The 20693-nt window shown below is 42.9% G+C and overlaps 1 protein-coding gene across 1 annotated transcript; it reads right to left on the bottom strand.

The window, feature by feature from the left end:
* Window positions 1-2257: 2257 nt before the first annotated feature.
* Window positions 2258-10430, bottom strand: LOC123034783 (perilipin-3-like). The gene is made up of 7 exons (XM_044452443.1): window positions 10407-10430; window positions 9844-10039; window positions 8403-8485; window positions 6451-6724; window positions 3656-3855; window positions 2818-2946; window positions 2258-2629 (listed from the first exon to the last, which is right to left on the bottom strand). Exons 1-7 carry the CDS (start codon window positions 10428-10430, stop codon window positions 2258-2260), a joined length of 1278 nt encoding a protein of 425 aa, XP_044308378.1.
* Window positions 10431-20693: the final 10263 nt, after the last annotated feature.

Here is a 20693-nt window from a genome sequence, read left to right on the forward strand (position 1 = left end):
CATTAATCCAGAAAGGATGAATCAGACCAGCTCATGCCTGAAGTCAAAAGATCAAATGCTCTTCATCCTTAGCTTCAGCTAATTCTCAGCACTTTTATAAAGCAGAAAATGGATCCTGTGCTAAGTATCTTACAGGAAGGCCTGAATGCACAAAAGCAGTCCACTTACGGTGCCCTATGCCAGACCACTCCATGGACTTTGGACCACTTTATAATTATTACTGTTGTATAGAGTAGGATGCCTGCATGGACACGCGGGACATAATTCTGTATACCTCTACAATGACTCCCTTACTCACCATTTTCCCTAAGCAAAACAATCTCAAATGTTGCAATGTTTCATTATACAGGACTCGAGAATCTAGCTCCTTGAGCATTTTAGTTACCCTTCTTTGCACTTTTCTGAACTTGGTGTCTGTTTTCATCAGGTGCAGTGAGCAGAAATATCCTAAGTGGTGTTGTGTTACAGATTTGTAACAAGAAAGTATGGAATTTACAGATTTATTTTCAATTCCTTTACTAATTATGCCTAACATGGACCTTGCCCTTTTCACAGCAACTATACATTGGGCTGTCCACCACAACCCCAAGACCCCTTTCTTGATCAGTCACTGCTAGCTCTGATACCATCAGCCTCAACTTGAAGTTGGAATTTTTTTTTTTTTTTTGCCCCAAATGCATCGCTTTACATTTACTTAACACTGTGGGTCCTAAATCAAATCAAGCCAGAGCTTTCCCTAGAAGCAACAATGACAAAACTGAGGATGTCATGCTTTGGACACATCATGAGAAGGCAAGACTCCCTGGAGAAGACAATCATGCTAAGAAAAGTTGAAGGCAGAAGGAAAGGAAGAGCAAATATGAGATAGAGTCCACAAAGGAAGCCTTGAATTTCAAACAGGAAATCAGTCATGTCATGATTAGAACATTTTGGAGAGCTTTCATGGGATCACCATAAGTTGGAGATGACCTGATGGTGCATAAGAATATTGAACTGCATTTGCCATTTAGATGCCTATGCTCCCAGGTTGGCAAGATCCCTTTGGAGTTCCTCACAATCCCTATTGGTTTTAACCACCAAACCAAAGTTTAATGCCATTTGCCAACTTGGCCATTTCACTGTTTACTCCTCAGTCCAAATCATTTATGAGTAGGCTGAAAAGCATTGGTCCCAATGTCAATGCTAACTCCTTTCCAAAACCATCTCCTTTGGAAGACGGTTCATGAGTCTGTGGCATCATTTCAGAGACAAATGACGGCTTCCATGGAGATCTATGTAGTACCACTGAGGGGCTACTGAATGGCCAGATGTCCTCACTCCTTCCATCAAAGGCAGGAGGAGGCCATTCTTGGCAGTGGGAACTGAAAGAGTGCCATCCAATAAGTTCAAGCAATAACATTTCCAAGGGAAAATGCATGTGAAAGAGAAATCTGCTCCAAAGAACTCTGAATTAATTTTGATGGATTCCAGCCCATAATAAATTACACCTAAATGCTATATTCCCTCTTGGATTAAGTAGAACTTTACTTCTGAGGGAGTAGGTATAGCATTAGGGAGAATGTGGAGATAAGTCCGTTATCCTTCTAGTGCTGCAGTGCACAGAAGCTGCTCTGCTGACTTCCACATTCATGCACATGGAGAGATTTGCAGGGTTAACCCTGCCCACTGCATGTTGCCTGGCTGATGAATATTCATTGGATACCCATCAAACAACAAGCTGTTAAGGAGCACACAGCAGCAGGAAACACCACCTCCAATATAGCCACTTTCACGCATGAGTCACATTGAACAGGCTCCCTGCAATGCAGGGGAACAAGTTCTCTTACAAGCCCTTGACACCATGTGGCTTTCCTGCTCATCTGATGAGGGCAGTGGCTGGCAGGGATGTCCGTGTGACATTCACCAGAAGAGGAGCCAGCATGCATGCAGCAACCTTGTGTGATCAAGCCTCCATGGGGCCCTGCACCCCTGCTTCCCCCCTTATCCCCACCAAGATCTCAGCCAGAGTTTCCTGGCACGAGCCCTCCAACTTATATTCTATTTTCACAAGAGACTGATGTAAGAATGCAGTTCATTTTATTAGAGACAAGGGATTTCACACAGAACTTTGAAGCAGCCACAGATTTGGCAACAAGGCAAGTTATGCAGAGGTTCAACTTTATACTAAAAATATCATAACCATGGTCCCTCTTTAAGAAATGCTTCAGCAACAGAATAAATAGACTAGCTCCAAAATAGGCCCTCAAATATCAATCCTTTAGAGGTTGACAGGTTGGTTAATTTCCTCTTCTGTTTTGGGATCTGCAGCTGGTTCTTCAGCAGGTGTAAAAGGACCCACAAGCCAAATAAGATGAACATTGTGAACCAAATAATCGAGTAACCCATCCAGAGACTCCTGTGCTTTGCGTATTTCCTGTTTGCTCTGAGACACCATGCTGTCAGAAATATCCTGGAAGGAAGCTGCTGCACTGAAGGAGGCATGAAGTTCAACAACACTATTCTGGACCTGCAGGACATGTTCTAGGATCTTGTCCGGTAGCCCCCGAGTATTAGAAACCAGGTCACAACAGGTGGCCTGCAGCTGCTCGGTGATGTTGTGCAATCCCACTAGCACAGAAGATTCTATTTGCTGCCAAGAAAGAATCAGAGGCATCAAGAGTTAGGGTTAGAGGCATCTATTGCTCAACTACCTGCCCTCAAAATGGTTAAATGAATCCTACATTCCCCTCTGTGATCCTACGATGTTGTGATGCACCCGCATGCTAATTCTGCATTCGAATTAGTTGGTGCCCTGTTCCAAATAGCTTCAGAAGATACCTCTGGATTTGCCAAGCTCTCCTCTTGACCCTCTCCTTGGTCTGGTGTGTACCACTGCAGCCACATCTTGTTCAGCTGCTCCTGGAGATCGTCACATTTTAGATCAGCAGCCTGCTTGGAATATTGGATCTACAGGACAAAAATACAATTAGAAAGACATCAAAAGACCGTGAATGTCAGAATTGTTATCTGTTGGCCTGTTAATTAAGAACCATTCTAGGAAAGATTTGAGAAGTCACAGACATGAGCACCAGTCATTACTAGGCACTGCATAGATGTGAGATCTGTTTAATGTAAAGCCAATTAGAAGAACTGCAAAAGGTTCCACTTTAGACTTGTACCAGTGAGTCTTCAGCCACACTCACAAGGAGCTAAGTGCCAATACAATCAGGTCAAAGACTGAATTATTTTGCTGGCTATCCACATCGTGTTTAAATACACAAAAAGATGTTTTTAAGGCAATAACCTTAACCTGGTTCAAACATGTTTGATTAATAACAACTTACTCCAGGAGAAGATCAATTTTTTGTGCTTCAGTTCCTCATGTAACAGAAAGCGGAAATCAACAGCTTGAGTTCCACTTTGAAGCTCAGGCCAACTTCTGAGCTTTTCTCAGGAAAATCCTGAAGCGATTGGGTGCATTTTTGAACACCCTTCACCAAGATGAAGTATGAACTCTGACCACTGATTGCACTCAATAGGTGCAAAAGGGGTAAATTATGGCTGTAAATTGAAACTCCTCTCTCAGACATGCCTATTCATACGCTTGGCCCAAGCTTCCAAATACACCTCAGGTAATTTTACACTACTAGGTCCTGTCTGCAGTGGATCTTCCTACCAGATCAATCATTTGATGAATCTTGGAAAGTCCATCCTGAATAGTTTGGTTCACTTTCTTCACTTTGGCCACTGAATGCAGGTAAGCACGCCGGCGCAGTTTGGGTGGGAACGAGCCCAAGTGTGCATAGTAGGCCCTTTGCTGTTTCTGTTCTTCCACAGTAACTGAATTAAGCCCTTCAACAGAACTTGCAAGCTTAGCTGAAAAGGAGGGGAGACAGTGTTTCATTTCAGATAATGCCTGTTTGCAGCAATAAGCTGTTCAATTGATGAACTTCAACCTTTCCCATCCATACAAATTTGGCCGTGTTGTGCTGGGAATATTCCAGATCATGTATACCCGCTCTGGCACTGCAACGGAAGTTTGATCTTTGCTAAGTGTTACATTGTTGTACTCCGTTTCAAGTGTGGAAGTTTTCCTTTACATTCAAGCCTGAGATCTTTTGCTCTTTCTCAAAAGGCACATTTTCATGCTAAGTCCTTGCAATTAAGCCATAGTAGGTTGGTCGGTTGGACATCCCATGGTGTGCCAGCAGACAATTTGGCTTACCGTGGGTGGTTGTAACTAGTTGGGAGACAGAGGGGGACAATATTCATTCAAGCATCTCATCTCCCCCTTCCCACTCTGATCACTCCTTTTTATTTGCAGTCTTTTAAACATCTTTATCTTTGGAGCACCAAAAGTACAATTAAGAACCTACTTGCCCTGTGGACAATTGTATTTCTAATTTTTAAAACTAATTTGTGTCAGTCTTTTACAAGAATGAGCCTACGGCTGTTTGAGACATGTAGCCTTGCCTGGTCAGTTTCCTCATAAGTCCGAGCAGTCAAGCACAGCAGCAAAGAAGAATGAGCAGCACACATGGAAATTAAAACAGTGGAGCTGCATTTAGGCTAATTTGCACACAGTTGCTAGCTACCAGTGCCAAGTTGTCAATTGAAAAGCACCAGCACAGGGGAAAGAATTGCAAAACAGTACAGAAAAGTGCTTGGGGAGGAACAATGTAATCCTCTTGATTTTAAGTGCTGAATTAACATTTCTCATTGCCCCCTGCCTTTTCAACATTCCCGAGTCTGAAAGGGGAGATATTACCCTCTCCTTTTCAGAGCACTTGGCACTGAGCTTATTTGACAATTCTAACAACAATGCAGAAATATGCCATTGAAGGGTTGGAAAGCAGATGGAGGGAGGAAAGTGCATGCACTAGCAGTAGCTGATCAAAAAGGTGGTGGGGTTAACTAGCTAGTTGACCCTTCCCTCTGGGGCCGCAAGTTTATCTCACTCCCCATGATGCTGGCAATAAGTCCCCCAATCTGAATTCATGGGGATGAAAAGACCTAATATTCAACGTGGGATATTGTGATAATCTCAATCTTACTCCTGTATGCTACCCAGGGAGCTCATTTGAGCTGTTTGGTGGCTTGGACATATACAAAGAAATAACATGTCTGAAAGAATCAGGAGATCACGTACTTGAATTAGGCATTCAGTTCAAGTCATAGATGAGACAACTCATAAGATACAATGGAAATATTGCAGTTTACTCAAACCAAGAGCTGATGTTGTGTTTTTGCAACTATATACTGCATCAGAATAGTAAAATTGAGTTGTATGGAGTTAATTCAAGCTCTTATCCAAATCAGATAACCTATACATTTGGGACATTAGCACAGCAAAGCCAAAAGGAGAAAAAAAATAATTTTTTGGTGGGTTCCAAGTTTGGTCCTTCTGAAGAAACCTTTTCCACTGTCTCATTCTGCTTATATAACAGGTTTTAACCTGTTTTAGGATAATAGGTGTACAGCTCTGTTAATATAGGACACAGAAACCTGAAGGATATTCAGCCCAAATATCTACAAATAGAATAGCAGCAGCAGATAAACACCTCGAAGTTCTCAGGACACTCAAAACTGATTGGAATAAATGCATCTTTAGAATTCTCCTAAAGGCTAGCAAGGAGGGGGAGCATATTCATTTCCTGGGGAAGAGAAATCCAGAGATGTGGGGCCACCAAAGAAGAGGCTCTGTCTCTGCGATCTGTCTCCTCAATCTCACAGCTCTTAATGGTGAACAAGAGAGCAGGGCCTTAGGCAGACTCACACCATTACAAGCAGGCCTTCAGAGGGCCCAAAACCTTTTTAGGGCTCTGAAGGACAAGTAGGCCCAGAAAACAAATAGTCGTTTAGCATAGCTGGTGCAGAACAAGCACAATATAGTCTGAATCTCCAGCTTCTACAGATGTCCTCATTATTGCATCCTACACTAGTCACTGATTCTGGACCATCTTTACAGAGGCCGACTCACTTATTCCAAGTCACTTCTTCCTGCAGAAACCCAAAACCTTTGTATTTTCAGCCAGTGGAAGACTGAATGTTGAGAAACACAGCTGCATGGGAGATAATTATTCCAACGAGGACGTTCTTCAGAAGCTTTGTAGCAAAATGTGGAGACCAACCTCCACTGACATGGAGTCAGCTAGATGTTTGAGAACAATTCTCAGCCTTTCTCAATGTTATGCATTCTGGCTGGGGCTGATGGGAGTTGATATCTAAAATATCTGGGGGGTGTGGGGTGAGGAAAGGAGTCATCCACAACCTGGACTGCATATGCCATAGTAGCATCTCATTGCATCTCTCATTCCCTGATACTTGAAACTTGTTCAGTAATTCACAAGATCATGATCCACAAATACAAGAAATAGCATAAGATTCCAATATGCCAAATTTTTAAAACTGGAACAGCTAGAAACAGTTTCAGTAAAATGTACTGGAAGCATTTTAATGTACTGTACTCACCCAGTTCTTCATCTGTTATTGGGAGGAAATGATCCACCCAGTCCTCAGATATTCCCAGTAAGGCATCCAGGATATTGGCCATTTGGTCACCCAAAGCAGAGCCCATGATAGCACTCACGCCACTGATGACCACAGATTTGGTTGCTTCTATCCTTCCTTGCACAGCTTGTTTGGCCCTACCTGCCATGCCAGTCACTACATCCTTTGCCCCCCTAACAGCATCTTCAGCAATTGCCAGCATTAAAGTCAGATGCTCTTTGGTGTCCAAAATAACCTGGGAGAAAGAGAAAAGACAATTTAGACAGCTGTTAAAGACATGCACAAGCAGCCTCTGAACACTAAAGAACTGAGGGTTAGCATAATTTCTAGATTTGCACCTGTACATATAAAGCTTTCATTTACTAATGTATATAAATGCAGTGTCTGTTTGGAGATGCACTTTAAGTTTTTGGTGATACACAATGGCTGCTCAGTTTGAATTTTTGGAATTCAAAAGTTGGAATTGGAATTTTTCAGCCCGTTTCAGCCAGCCTTGGAATGAGATTTTACCTGCTTTGCAGTGTTCAAGAAAAAGATTTGGTTTCCTTCTTAGAATTTGGATTCTTTTGGAAAGCTCATTGCAGGTGGGAGAGATAGGAAGGGTTATGCTAAGCAGAGAAGCAAACAGAAGTGCCTGTATGCTGAAAGGTGGATTGCCAAATGAAAGAAGCCACAGTTCATCTTCTCTAAAAAGCTCTTTGGCACGATACAGCTTTTATTCCTATTTACTATATTAATATCCTGCCTTTTTCCTGCAAGGGACCTGAGCACCATATATTAGTCCCCTCTCCATTTTATCCTCACTACAACCCTGTGAGGTAGAGTAGGCTGAGAGTCTGGATCTAGCCCAAAGTCACCCGGTGAGCACAATGACCGAGGAAAGACCCAGATCACCTGCATCTCAGTCTCAGACTCTAACCACTACACCAGACTAGCTGTATTAGGCAGAAAAACTCCTTTGCCAAAGCACTGCGAACCAGTAGAGGGTACCTGGGTGACTCCAGCAATATCAATTCCACACAGTTTCTCATTCTTCCGAACTCTTTCAGCCCAGAACAACTTCCGTAAGAGTCTGAACACAAGAAGGCAGGTGCTTTGCTGCTCATAAGTGGCTGCATGTACTTTTTTGCTAATACATTTTTCCAAACTGTTTCCCATATTGTAATACATTTGTGCATGACCATCACTACTTGTGTGTGCATTTTTCCCCAGTGTGCAATTTGTTTTTGGAGTCGAGAACTCCATCCTGGTTCTTCAACAAATTTTGGTGGTTCCAGTTTGATCACTGATTTGGGACATAATAATCCAGAAGATTTGCACACACATTTGGATAGAATGAACTGCATGCATCCCTAAACCCTGACAGTACCCATAAAGCATCCATCACACACCTAACTATTCTGCAAAGAACTTCTCCCCAACTGGCAACATGCCTGAAGCCATGGCCCAACCAAGGCAGGCAAAGGTAGGAAAACTTGCCTCTGTTTTCATCACTTGGTAGAGGGGTGCTCACGCACAGCCAGTTACATACAGTAGATTATGAAGAAGCAGGTCAGCCTTCTGTAAATGAAGTTGTGCCCTTGTTCAACCCATAATAGATCTTCTTGTGCACCTTCAATCCAGTTTAAAGAGGCACCAGTCATTTTTAGAGGCTTCATTCAATTCAAAAAATCAACCTGTTCCAGTTTGGAAACTTGTTTAACCTGGGATTAATTGACCTGAACTTTGGAGATTGAGATCTGAGATTCCATTTCAGCTCTGGGGTGGGATGCAAGATCTGAGTTAGAGCGATAGTGAAGTTCTTCATATTGAACATGGGTAATTCCACCATGTCTGTGCTGCAGCCAAATCAAGTCCTTGGAAGAAAGTTCTCCTCTTTCCCCTTGCCACCCCTCTGAAAGAAATCAAATTACCTTATCCACTGGCTGTTTAAGAATTGGCAGTTGCTCTTCCAGCTTGTTTAATCCTTGGCAGGCAAATTCATTCACTACTGCAACTGTTACAAGAATGGTAGAGATGACTAATTACTTGGCTAGGGTTCGACATAGTAGCAACATCTGTTCCCAGCTTCTTGGAGCTAGAAATTAGTTTCTCTATTGGAACATACTTATGCTACTCACTTCCCTATGCTAATGTTGGTTCTGAGGATGGGCATTAGTTTGCTACATTTACAAGCACTGATTATGCAAGCGTGAAGACGACATGTTTAATGTCCTTCCTTTGCATGCAACTTTACAATAATGCACCTTGCTGATAAGCAGGCAATTTTCCTTAATTTTTTTAGAGGTGGAAAATTGCAAGAAAAGTAATTGAGAAAATATCTACTTGAATTTGATGTTCGGTGTGCTGGGATAAAACCATAGCTTCTTAGATCTATTAACTTCATATTTAGTTAACAGCAGTAGAATATGGATCCTCGGATTCATCAAGTCAAATATTTTACTCCCACAGGGATCATTCCTTTTACTGGAGTAGTTTAGGCCTGAATCTACACTGCTACAGTAACCCAGAAGAACCATGGAAATCAAGACCCTTTTCATACAGGAAAAAAGGCGTGGGAGCCACATTGTTCCTTGCTACCAATTATTACACAAAGGACATGAGATTATCGTAGTGATGCACTGCCCATGTTCTTGTAGGCCTTAGAGCAGGAGTGGGGAATGATTTGGTCTCCAACTGTTGCTGGACTGCAGGTTGCATCAGTTCCAACCAGTATGGCCAATGGTAAGAGATAATGGGAGTTACAATGCTCCCCAGGGCTGCCTCAGAGGTGTGTTAATTTAACACAACATGGTCCACATCAGAAGCATTGCAGGTTCTCACAGGCAACTTTAAGAGAATCTTCTGAGCAGGGCTATGACTCCAAGGAGACTGTGACTACTCCTGGTTAGAGGGGACAATCAAACACTGAAGTTGCCTTATAAGAGGAGCAGGGAATCCTATAGCCCTGGACAGTCCCTGGGATACAACTCCTACCATTCCACACCATTGGCCACACTGACCAAGAGTGATGGCGTTCAGCAACACTTGATAAGACAGATGTCCTCCACCCTTGCTTTATATGAAGTCACCACTATTGGGCCACCTATTCCAATTGGCAGTAGCACTGGATGTTCTCAAAGGGAGACCACAGCTAGCCATACTAGTCCTTTCAACGGAGATGACCACCTGTGTGCAGTACACATTCATCAACTCAACCAAGGCTCCTTCCCTGTATTGGCAGCTTCTCTTCAAAGCAACTCTTAATGTTTAATCATGTATCTGGATAGTTTAAAACAGTTACATCTAATCAACTAGATTGCATCTTCATTAGCATAACTCCATGTCATTACTCATAAATGCGGAGCTACTTACTTTGATGCTCCAGGTGAGTCAGAACAGGTTGCACACCAATAGCTGCAACAGTTGCTGCTTTCTTGATGCCCGTCTCTGCTGCATCCAAAATGGATTTAACAAGAGGATGGGCCTCTTTTGTTTCAGCATAGGTTGCTGAGACCTTATCATAGGCAGAGCTCACTAGTGGCATTTCTGCTATACGGACGACCACATCCTAAGCAAAGAAATTGGGGTTGGCATCATATCAGCCCACAGGTTTGCGGCAAGACAAGAGACACGTTAGGAAGCGAGTGCCGTTTCAACAAATGCAGGCTTGGCATCGAGCAGTCTTACCTGTTTTGAGCGGTCAGAGCTACTCCAACACCTCACAATTATTCTCAAGTGCAATGCTTTTGATGGAGAGAAATATTCCCTGAGATAACACTATCACCATGAATAGCTGGAGCCCTCCGAGGGGTTTGGAACAATACAGAAAAATAGATGCAATTGTATTTATATTTTCATCCACTGTTACAAAAACAAACAGTATAAAATCCCAGGATACAAAATATAGACCTTTAAACTAGGCTAATTTCACTTACTGGATCTATTAAGACAACAGGCATGACCCATCAAAGGCCATTTAATGCCCAGGTATAAAGGACAGTCTTAACCTGGCACCAGGCAGGCCTCAGTGGGGAGATCTCTCCATAATTGGGAAACCACACTGAGAAGGTCCTCCTCCTTGCTACTTCCCTCTGAGACTGCCATCCTTCCCCTTAGACACAAGGCAGGAATGGTCCAACTAGATTAGATGCCTCCTTCCACAACCCTGTCATGACGCGGGGCATTTCGGGTCTAGGCCTGTTACAGCCAATGTACAGGAGCAGAGAAAGGCACACTATTACATCACTGGAAAAGCTACAGGAGGGGGGAAATACATGTAAGTGAAGTACATGGACACTTTGTTCAGCAGCATGATCTCCTGTCGATGTTGCTTCAGAGGGCTGGGAGCTAGCTTTCCACCTTCGTACCTGAAATCAACAGACTGTTCTTTGGAAAAAGCTCTTTATTTTTCAGTGTACATCCAGCAAAGAAAGAGACTCCGAGCATGCACTTGAGCGATTAGTTGAACACAAAGGAGAGGCTATTTCTCAGAAACTTCCTTTGAGGAACCCTGGACCCCACCCCTGGGAGGGACCTTCTGGAGGTGGGCCATCTTCCAAGTTGGGCACCATCCCTCAGGTTGGCCAGTCCTTCTCTCCCAACATCATGGAATCAAGGATTGTACCAGGCTCATCTGGCTCCTGGTCCCATGCCCCCTTGCAGCAGCTGTAGACTCTGGCTATTCTCAGGGTCTGCCTGAACACCCAGAGAGGGCAACCTTGAGACAAACCCTCATGCCTCTTCCATCTCGATATCTGAAGGCTCCGTTTCTCCTCCACCATCAGAAGAGTCTGTCTCCCTGGCCCTGAAACACTCCCCAAGAATAACTGCCTCTCATCCCCAACACACTAAGAGCAACAGAGAGAGACCATTTTGGATGGCATCCCCATTTTGACCCAGCTGCTCATCATCAAGTGTAGCAGGGGTAATGTAACAGCCAAAATTTCTGAGATACCTCAAGTTCATCTCTCTTTTCTCACCCCCAAGGGGTTTTTTCCCCTTTTTGCCAAACAGTCTTTACTGTCAGCCACTAGAGAAAGAAATTTCTTCAAATATCCTTCACTGTTTTAGTGGCAGCTGCTGTGCAATACCTTGAAGAAAGAACATTAGGTCTGAGACATTCTGGAGGATGCTTAATGGGGGATGCAGCAAAAACCACCACTACCTGCTATTGGCAATCCCCACCACAAAGAAATGGCCATACAGTTCGGAGAAATGTAGTAAAATGGTTCTTCCAGTCTGACCTCCCCAGTCTCTCTGCCCACACAGAAGGTGGGGAATTGCAAGCTATTATCTGAGCATAGCTGTAAAACTCCTTGTGTGCAAACCAGCTCAACCCCACTCAGCGGCATTTCCCAGTAAACATACACAGGTTATCAGCCTGCAAATGTTTGAAAAGGACCAGACCTGCAAGATAATGAACCTTCTACTGGAATTTTAGCACTCTAAGGTAATTCTGAACTGCATAAAACAAAGGAATATACTAATTATTTCTTCACTGTCACTCCTTTACAGAACACTCAAGACAATGGGAATATCAAATAGCATTTAAATCACTATTTGGATTGTTGATTATCATAGTAAGTCCCAACTTGCTTTCATTCCACATACCATAGGAGTATTTCACATCAACCACACAGAGGATGTAAAGTGATCGCTGCACATGGAGGCTTTTTACAACTGAACACAATGAGACCTCCTTTGGAAAGCTGAGATTCCACACACATGCATTTTAAAAGTATGCACAATGATAGGGCATCTTTCCCCTCCACCTGCCTGAAATGAGGCTTAAGGAGGCATTACCGGGCTATAAATCATAGATGGTTTTGCACTGATGTCTCCAAGCCCCATAAACAATGGGATATTTACAGTATGATGTCTGCTCAGAAAACCCATTGATTTCCTCCCAGATAGGCTTGGGTACCCATTGACATTATGGAATATGTGGCAAATACCATCATCCTAAATATTCAGCATCCCTATAGCCTAGAAGTGCTTGTCTCAACAGTCCTTGGGGTAACCAGGCTCAGACATAAAGGGCCCAATCCTATGCATATTTAGACAGAAAAGCCGGTATGCCTTATGTTGGAAGTTTTCCATTCCCTAGAAGCAGAATGGAGGGAGAATCTGGCAACATAAACATAAAGTCTTCAGCATCACCCTGGCATTGTTTTCCCTCCTTTTCCCTCTGCCTTTTGGAGCTTCTTGCTTAATTCAGAGACTTCAAAATCTTGCCCACAATTTGTCTGTTTTGCATATTTGGCTGTTCCTAATACATGTATTGCCTGACTATGAAATTTTCTATTTAAAAGAAATCCAGTTAATTAGTAAATCATACATTTTAAAAGGAGTCTAATAAGACTAACTAAAACTTGTGCCCAAACAACATTAAGTTATTTTACCTGGCAGCTCTGCTTGCTAATCTCTGAAGAATATGCTTTTTCTGTGAAAGCCATGATGAACACAGGTGCTGCTGGAAAATGGGAGGACAACATACAAAAGTAGTTTAGGTTTGAAAGAACAAGGTCCATCTCACCTGGACTTCACTATTTTTCTACTGCCTTATGCACCAAGGATAGGGAACCTGTGAGGCCATGGGTCATTCTGACCTACTTGGCCAGGTCATCCCTTTCTCAAAATCCCTCTCTCTGCAGGTGAGTAGGAGATACATCCTCACTGTCAAGGAAGAATCAAAGCACCAAATGCAGAGTTTACAGATGGAGGACTTGCCCCAGCCCCTTCCAATTCCAAGTAGACCTCAGGTGGTATAAAAGCTCCATTAAGCAGGACTGTGGTTAACTGTGCCAGACTGCAGCATAACTCACCAGAAGGCCTTTGCTAAGGTTTGGCTGAAACCTACACGTTCTTTACTGATGCATTAGATGAGATGGGCAGCTTTTACTGTCTGTACCCATAGGTTCAGATATTGCGTGTATTTGCAGATTTTCTTGCATTGTAACCATGGGTTACCAAAGACTTGCATTGCTATGAAGTGCCCGAACATTCATTAAAGCTTCTCCTGAAATCCCTTATGTTACAGTTCATGTGGGCAGAGATCTACAGATAGTCTCGCTATGCGGTGCCACTGCTGCTCTTCAGATAACAGCTCTTCAGCAGCTACAGGCACACAAAACACCTGTCTGCAGGTAAGAATGGGCCATAGATCAGTGATGGGGCCATGCGGTACATACTTGGGGTGCCTGGATCAGGGCTGGGAAACACCTCCATCATCCTTGGAGTCTGTTCAGTCATCTCTCACTTCAGTTCATCTAGACCAGCCTTTCCCAACCTGGTGGCCTTTGGAGACATTTGGATCCCAACTCCCAGAATTCCCATCCAGCAGGGCCACTGACTGGGAATTCTGGGTGTTGTAGTCCAAATGTGTCTGGAAGGCACCAGGTTGGGAAAGGCTGGTCTAGAAACTGGGGACTAGATGGATTAAGCCCAACATGATTAAAGTAAGTTGGGATATCAATGCACATTGCATGTAATTTTCTGTTCTCATAATACATAGCAATACCTGTGGATGCTAAAGGGACATTCATGTGTTAGCATCTGAGCTCTGATATTACTATAGTGTCACAAGTATTGTGAGGTGCTACAGTACCACCACAGCTATGCCCAACCTGACCACTCAGTTATGATTGAAGAACCATTTGTTAGCCTTGTGGTCTACTAGAATATTCATGATTATGACCTTGCAACTTATTAAGAACATGTGACTCCTGCACCCAATGGGGCTTAAATTCTAAATAGAACAGCCATAAGATTAGAAATGTTACCATATTCTCTGGGGTAATTAAAGTCCGAGTGGAAGCTTTTCATAGGCACCTGGAAATACTGTCTTTCCATTAATTGGCAAAAACTGCCATTTCATTCCAGACTAACAGCATTTAAGCAGCTAAAGGGCCTTTCCCCACAAGAAAAGGTAGTACAACCAATCTTCCTTTTGTTTCCTTCATGCTTTTGAAAATGAACTGATTATCTAGTAAACTCTTAAGGGGTCCCATGGAGTAACCAAAGGTCTTTCTTTGGCTTCACACCAATAAGTTCCCCCAAACCCAATAAAGGCATAACTAAAATGCTTTTCCCACAATAGACTAGCATTCCCATAAAAGAGTCTCAGCATCTAGAAAGACTAGCCTGTGGCCAGTGGATCGAAAATAACTTATTTTCTAACAGTGCTGGGCCCAAGAGTAAGAAAGCTGGGGCAGGGCAGGGGGAGCTTTTCCCCACCCCTTCAACTCACTGTAAATGCCTGTAGTAATCCATTTGAAGTAGTAGAGAATCACCTTTCTAGATACTTTGTAGATGCCTAGCTAGAATGTTAAACTCTGTAGTTTTGGACACCCCATACAGAACAGCTGCTGTAGAACCAACAGCTTTTTTCCATTGTTTTTAACAGTTCTGGATGTTTTTTAAAGTCTTTGGTAGTCATTTTTCATCTAAAAGGAGACCTGCTAAAGAAAATTACACTACCCTAGCCTGCAGGTTATTGCTTGCTTTTAAGTAATTATTAGTTGCTTCTTATAACTTATTCCAGTGTACTGGAAATTTTTTTTATACTTAACAGAATCAAGACATGAACTGGTGCATACATGAGCAAAAATACCTTCAACAGTATAACAAAGTCAACAGGGGAAAACTGAGTCATGGTCATACACAGAAACAATAATTCCTTATTTTGTTTCTATAAAACTACCTTACACAAAAGCACAGTACATTACCTATTCTCTTACAGCACTTCCAACTTACCCTTTACTTCAGCAGAGTTTACAAATGCTCTGCACAACTGCTTCTCTGCCTTTATATAAGATGGTGCAAAGTACTCCTATTGGATACCCAATGAAGCCATCACTTTGGGAAGGTAATCAGAAAACAGAATTCTCTAGTTTAAATTCCAAGAAGCTTGGGATTGGTTTCTGGGCTGATTGACTCATGAGGTCATCAACGATGCCAGTAGGGAGAGCGGAAAATTCCCTTGGCAGTGCAGGAAGAGGGGAGAGGTTCTTTTAAAGTGGAAAATGGTAGTACTTCTTTCTTATGACTGTGATCTTTCAGCTGTTGCTGGATCCCCACTTTTATCACCCCCTCCCCACCATTAGGAGCCCAACTTTATCCAGAGGATTCTCAGCCCTGATTTAAGGGTTCCAAAACATTTTCTTACAGTGCAAATGTGCTCATGTCTATCCAAAGTAAATCCCACTGAGTCCAATGGGATTTAATCCAGTGTAAGGGTGTTTCGGATTGCAGCTTTCTTAAATGCCCCTGCCTGGTCACAGCACATTCTAGTTTCTCTGTGCTCAACTTAGATGGGTATGCACTTTTACTAGAAGGGATACAGAAAGCTGCTCTCAGTTGTTGACCTATTCTAAGAGTCACGCTTATCAGGGCAGGTGAGTGGGCTTGTTTTATGCATGTGTTTAGCATGTCAAATTATTTTCATAACCTTGCCATGAAACTCCGTTCCACAAGATGCAATACTTAGGCATTCATAAAAGAAGGTGGTTGAAGACCCTTTACAAACACAGCTTTGTAGTAAGTTTCTTCAGAGTAGTCTGATAGTAGGATTTGGTAGATGAATTTAGAATGGCAAGATCTCAGGGGCTAATAATTGCCATGATTTCTCTTTTCCTATTGAGGGGTACTTGTTGAGTACCGAAACACCAAAGGTTCTAGATCTCCTTCTCCAGAAAGGCTGGGTTGGCACCCTCCCTGTTGTGTTTTTCTTCTGAGAGGCCTTTGGGAATAATTCAGACCAGTTAGACTACACTGGACTAGCTCTATTCTATGTATTTTTAGCACTTTTAATTTTGGCATTTTATATGCTTTTAATATTCTGCAGATTTAATTATCTTTTAACTGTCGTATATGTCTAGCTATGTTTTGACTGTGCATGTTTTTAATGATGGAAATGGCCTTAAGTCTCAGTACTGGGATAGGCAGAATACCCACATGCGGACAGCAAAACGATGCAAGAACAACTACTTCAAGCACCCTTGCCTTTACTTCTGAGTGCAAATTCAATTGATTGCTTGGTATCTTTGCAATCCAAAGGAATTTTAGAAGAAAGAACATCCAGGAGAACTGGCAACACTACCTGAGACAGGTTTACTCAAAATCAATTCTCAGTGAGTTTAATAGGCCTTACATGTAGGTAAGACCCAGGCATCATCAGTGTGACTGACTTCTGAACTAACATGCAGGAGTGGGGAATCTTTACTCCCCAGAAGTTGTTGGACTTCAGCTCCCATCATTCCCATCAAGATCAGGGCTGATGGGTGTTGTAGTCTGTCAATATCTGAGGAGGCCCAGTGTGGTATAAGTGGTCAGAGTGCCAGACTAGAGGAGTTCAGGTTCTGGTCCTCACTCAGTCATGAAGTTCCCTTCGTGACTTTGGCCCAGTCACAAAATCTCAACCTAGCCTACCACAAAAAGTTGTTGTGAGGATAAAATGCGGAAGAGGAGGATCAAGTATGCTGTCTTGGGTTCACTGGGGGAAAGGTGGGCTATGAATGTAACAGGTAAAGAAACAATAAATGAGTCAACACTGTGTTAAACACATTTGCCTAGGAGTTAAGCACTCTTCCATGTTTACTTGGAGGTCAACATGTGTCCTGAATCTAACGGGGTGCCTTCTCAAGCACGTCTGCCTGGGACTGAGTCCTTTGGCTATTTGTTTTAATAGATCCGAGCATGCTTATCCATGCATTGGATTTGGCTTTAGGGATCAGTCAGTCTGTATAGGGCTGCAATCCCATGCAGACTTTCTTGGGAGTAAATCCCATTGAAAGGAGGACTTACTTCCAAGCAAACAAGCGAAGGCCCTGGCTACTGATGTGTGAAATGTCTGGTGTAGATTTCAGGCATGGTGTGTTCTGCCTGCAAAACCAAGCTACTGTTTTGAAGTGAAAATAAAGTTTAACTATGCAAGAAAACTCTAATGGATTGACAGACTGTATTCGGAGGTGACTGCATGCACAGAGGAGATCAAATTTTGACCCATATCATAAATGGAGGTGCCTGATTTTCTTTTCCCTGCTTCTGCAGCTTGCATACCTCTTGCCCCTCTTCTACATGCAACTATTTAAAAAAGAGGGTGGACTTTCTTCCCCTCCTTTAAAAAAAAATTAGCACTGTTTATGCACCTTTAACACAGCTCAATTAGAAGCAATAGAAGATCTCACCCCTTAAACATTGCAGGTTAATTCCCAGAGTTTTCTCCTGATACACCTGATGAAACCTCTGTAACTATTCACTCTGGAGAAGAAAGATTTAAAGAGCTATTCCATCATATCTTGGCTGTAGAAAATGGATATGCAAATAAGGGGATATGCTTAGGTTTGTTGGTTGTGCAGCTGGTTGAAACTCCCTTTGAATTGGGCTCCTAGCATCAGTAGCCTGTGGTTATTTATCTTTCTTTTGTATGGTGGTCTGTACCTGAAGAATTTAGAGCATAAATCATTTCTGGATTGAAAAGCCAGAGCCTGATCCTGGGTAAATATAGTAGGTTGGATCCACACTTAGATATCCTTAGAGTAGACCCATCAGGTAGTCATGTTAGTCATGACTAGTTTAAGCTCTGTTGATTTCAGTGGGTCTACTCTAAGTATGGATCTAATCAGTACCTTTAATATCCACTTGATAATGTGAGAAAAAGTTCCTGATTCATCCCTTCAAGAATGAGATGAAATTAAAATAACTTGTGAACTTTCAGTGTTTTTCAAGGCCTAAGTTAGGTATACCTAAATTACTATTTCCCTATATCAAGCAAAGAATGTACTTCCTTAGACAAGTGATTTCTTTGCCAAACATTAAAAGTTCACCTATAAAGCCATTCTTAGAAGTTGTCAAGTTTCACAAGTTATTGCCAAGTAATTCTTTGTTTTCGCTGAAATGCAGAATGTGTAAATAGAAATCAAAGGCCAATTTTCTTTTTGTTCTAGGCAAACTCCATTTTCCCCTTTGCAATTTATCATCCCTGTTATGATCAACTCTTTCCTTTCCATCGGAAGAGAAAAATATTCCAAGCATGCAGAGAGTTCTTTTTAAAACTTTATTGCAATGAAGGGAACAGAAAAAAGATGGTTTCCTTCCCACTTTTCTGTTCACCTGAGCACATGTTCACACCCCCCCCCCCGTTTTGAACCCTGCTCCAGGCCGCTTGTTCCCTCCTCCTTTCCCCTAATTGGCTAATAGGGTACTGAGAGTTTAGACTATTTCCGCCCACCTACTCCGCGCTGCCCCAACACCGGCCCTTCTTCCCAATCCAGCCCTGTCCCTGGTGGGCTAGAATAGGCTCATTTTGTTCTACCAGCTTGTCACTAAACAATCAGGAAGTATTTGGCCCTCCTGCCTACATGCCTGTTTCCCCATACCTTGTGCTATCTGATCTTAGTCCCTCCCCTCCTTTGGGCTAAGTAATTTTCTTTGCTACTTTTTAAATCTCTCTACTTCCTTGTTTCAAATCATCCTTTTCACACCTATCAATCTCCACCCCTGTTTAAAATGTTTTTAAAAGCTTGTTCAGCTTCATCCATAGAACTGAATGTTCAGCATCCGAACAACTTAGAAATCCAGCCGTATGTACACCCACTACTCAAAAGTAAATTCCATTGTGTTCAATGGGATTTACTTCCAGAAAAGTATGCACAGAATTGTTGCCTGAGAGCAAGATCTTGTACACAACTAATCAGAAGAAGTAAAGAAGTCCCGCTGAGTTGAGTGGATTTCAGAGTTACTGTAATGTTTGTCTGCTTTGGGATCTGAATGACTAGCAACTTGGTTTGTTTCAAGTTCAACTGTCTCAGAATTTCTCCAGCTGGCTGGCATCCAGTGCCCATAAGTCTAGGTTGGTTTGCTACATGAGTAAGGGGACAAAAGGATGCATATATCCACTGCTGGGAAAATTCAGCTAAATCCTGGCAGAAAAGAGTTGCTTTGTGTTATAAAATGCCTGCACCCCTTTCTCAAGGAAGCGCCCCAAAATTCCAAGCGAGGTTGCTGTTTGGCATTTGCTGTTTCTTTAAGAAGCGGGACTTGATGGCTTCCCCCAAGAAACTGCCAGGGCTATTGTTTTGCTGATTGATAAGAACTGGTCAGGCTGCCTGGTTAACAGCATTGCAATCACCCTCATTTGCATGCCAAGTCTTGCTGGATTGTTAATATCCTGCAATCAAATGCTGCTGTATTTTGAGCCCCTGTGCAGACCTCTCACCTTCCTCTGTGTTCACCCTGTTTCCTCATCAACTGCCCAACTGCTGGGTCCACATGACTCAGAATCTATAAAACACTCTGCATATGTTCTAAAAACTTGTAGTTGGAGGTGCAGACCACTACCCAGTAGCATGTTGGTGTAAGTAACTGCAGGGGGCCTGGTTGATCTCACCAATAAAAACGCTGGGGTTCAAGGGCATTCAATCTTCCCTGCAACTCCTGGTAATTCATTCTCACCATTAGTAAAGAGGCTCAGACACCACCCACCCTCCAAAAAGGGAATAAAAGAGGATGTCAATTTATACAGAATTTGCATCTCCTATTTGATTTGTATAGATGCACACTCAGAATGAAGCACAGTAACTTGAATAGAAATGCAGCCCCTCTCATTAGGGCCTGTGGGCTCATTCTGCTGTCCAGATGCTAAATGTTGATGTCCAGTTTCAGGCTTCTTCTGGTTCCTTATGGTTCTTCATATTTATATTAGACTTGGGTAGCCCTTCAAAGAGAGGGTGACTTCAAAAAATGCTGACCTCTGGCACCCCTTGGAACAGAGGACTATCCTTTATAAAATTGGGCACATGGTTACCCTGAAAGCACGGATTTGAACTGCTGAGACACCGCATGCAGGGCCAGCCCAGCATCAGGTAGAACGAAGCTATCCCTGTGGGTAAAGATCTTGATGGTGGTAGCCAAGTGTTGGGGGGCCACCTGTGTGGTCTGCCTTGCACCCCTGAGGTTATTCTGCTGCCTTCAGGTGCCACAGAGGACACTGTCCCAGCATCCGTGTTGAAGGCAGATTCATCTGCCAACCAATCGGCATTTGCGCAAGGAATGGGAGGGGGTGCCTTTGCCTTGGGCAGGGGGATACCTTGAGCTGGCCCTGTTGTCATGGCATGACATGGTAGGACAGGGGAAGAAAATGACCTCAGCATCCACATGGTGACAAGATGAAACAAAAGGCTTGGGGTATCTTTTTTTTCCTTGCAACTTCATTCAATACTTCT

Source organism: Varanus komodoensis, unplaced genomic scaffold, assembly GCF_004798865.1.
Source record: "Varanus komodoensis strain SLA01 unplaced genomic scaffold, ASM479886v1 scaffold72, whole genome shotgun sequence".
Taxonomy (NCBI): Eukaryota; Metazoa; Chordata; class Lepidosauria; order Squamata; family Varanidae; genus Varanus; species Varanus komodoensis.

What these genes read in the sequence shown, in the direction of transcription:
- LOC123034783 (XM_044452443.1), bottom strand. Translation starts at nt 10,430, where the DNA reads ATGCCTGTTGTCTTAATAGATCCA. An exon ending in GACTCACCTGGAGCATCAAA is followed by an intron (nt 8,486 to 9,843) that starts GTAAGTAGCTCC and finishes TTCTTGTAACAG; the next exon opens with TTGCAGTAGTGAATGAATTT. An exon ending in TTCATCAAATGATTGATCTG is followed by an intron (nt 2,947 to 3,655) that starts GTAGGAAGATCC and finishes TTTGTCCTGTAG; the next exon opens with ATCCAATATTCCAAGCAGGC.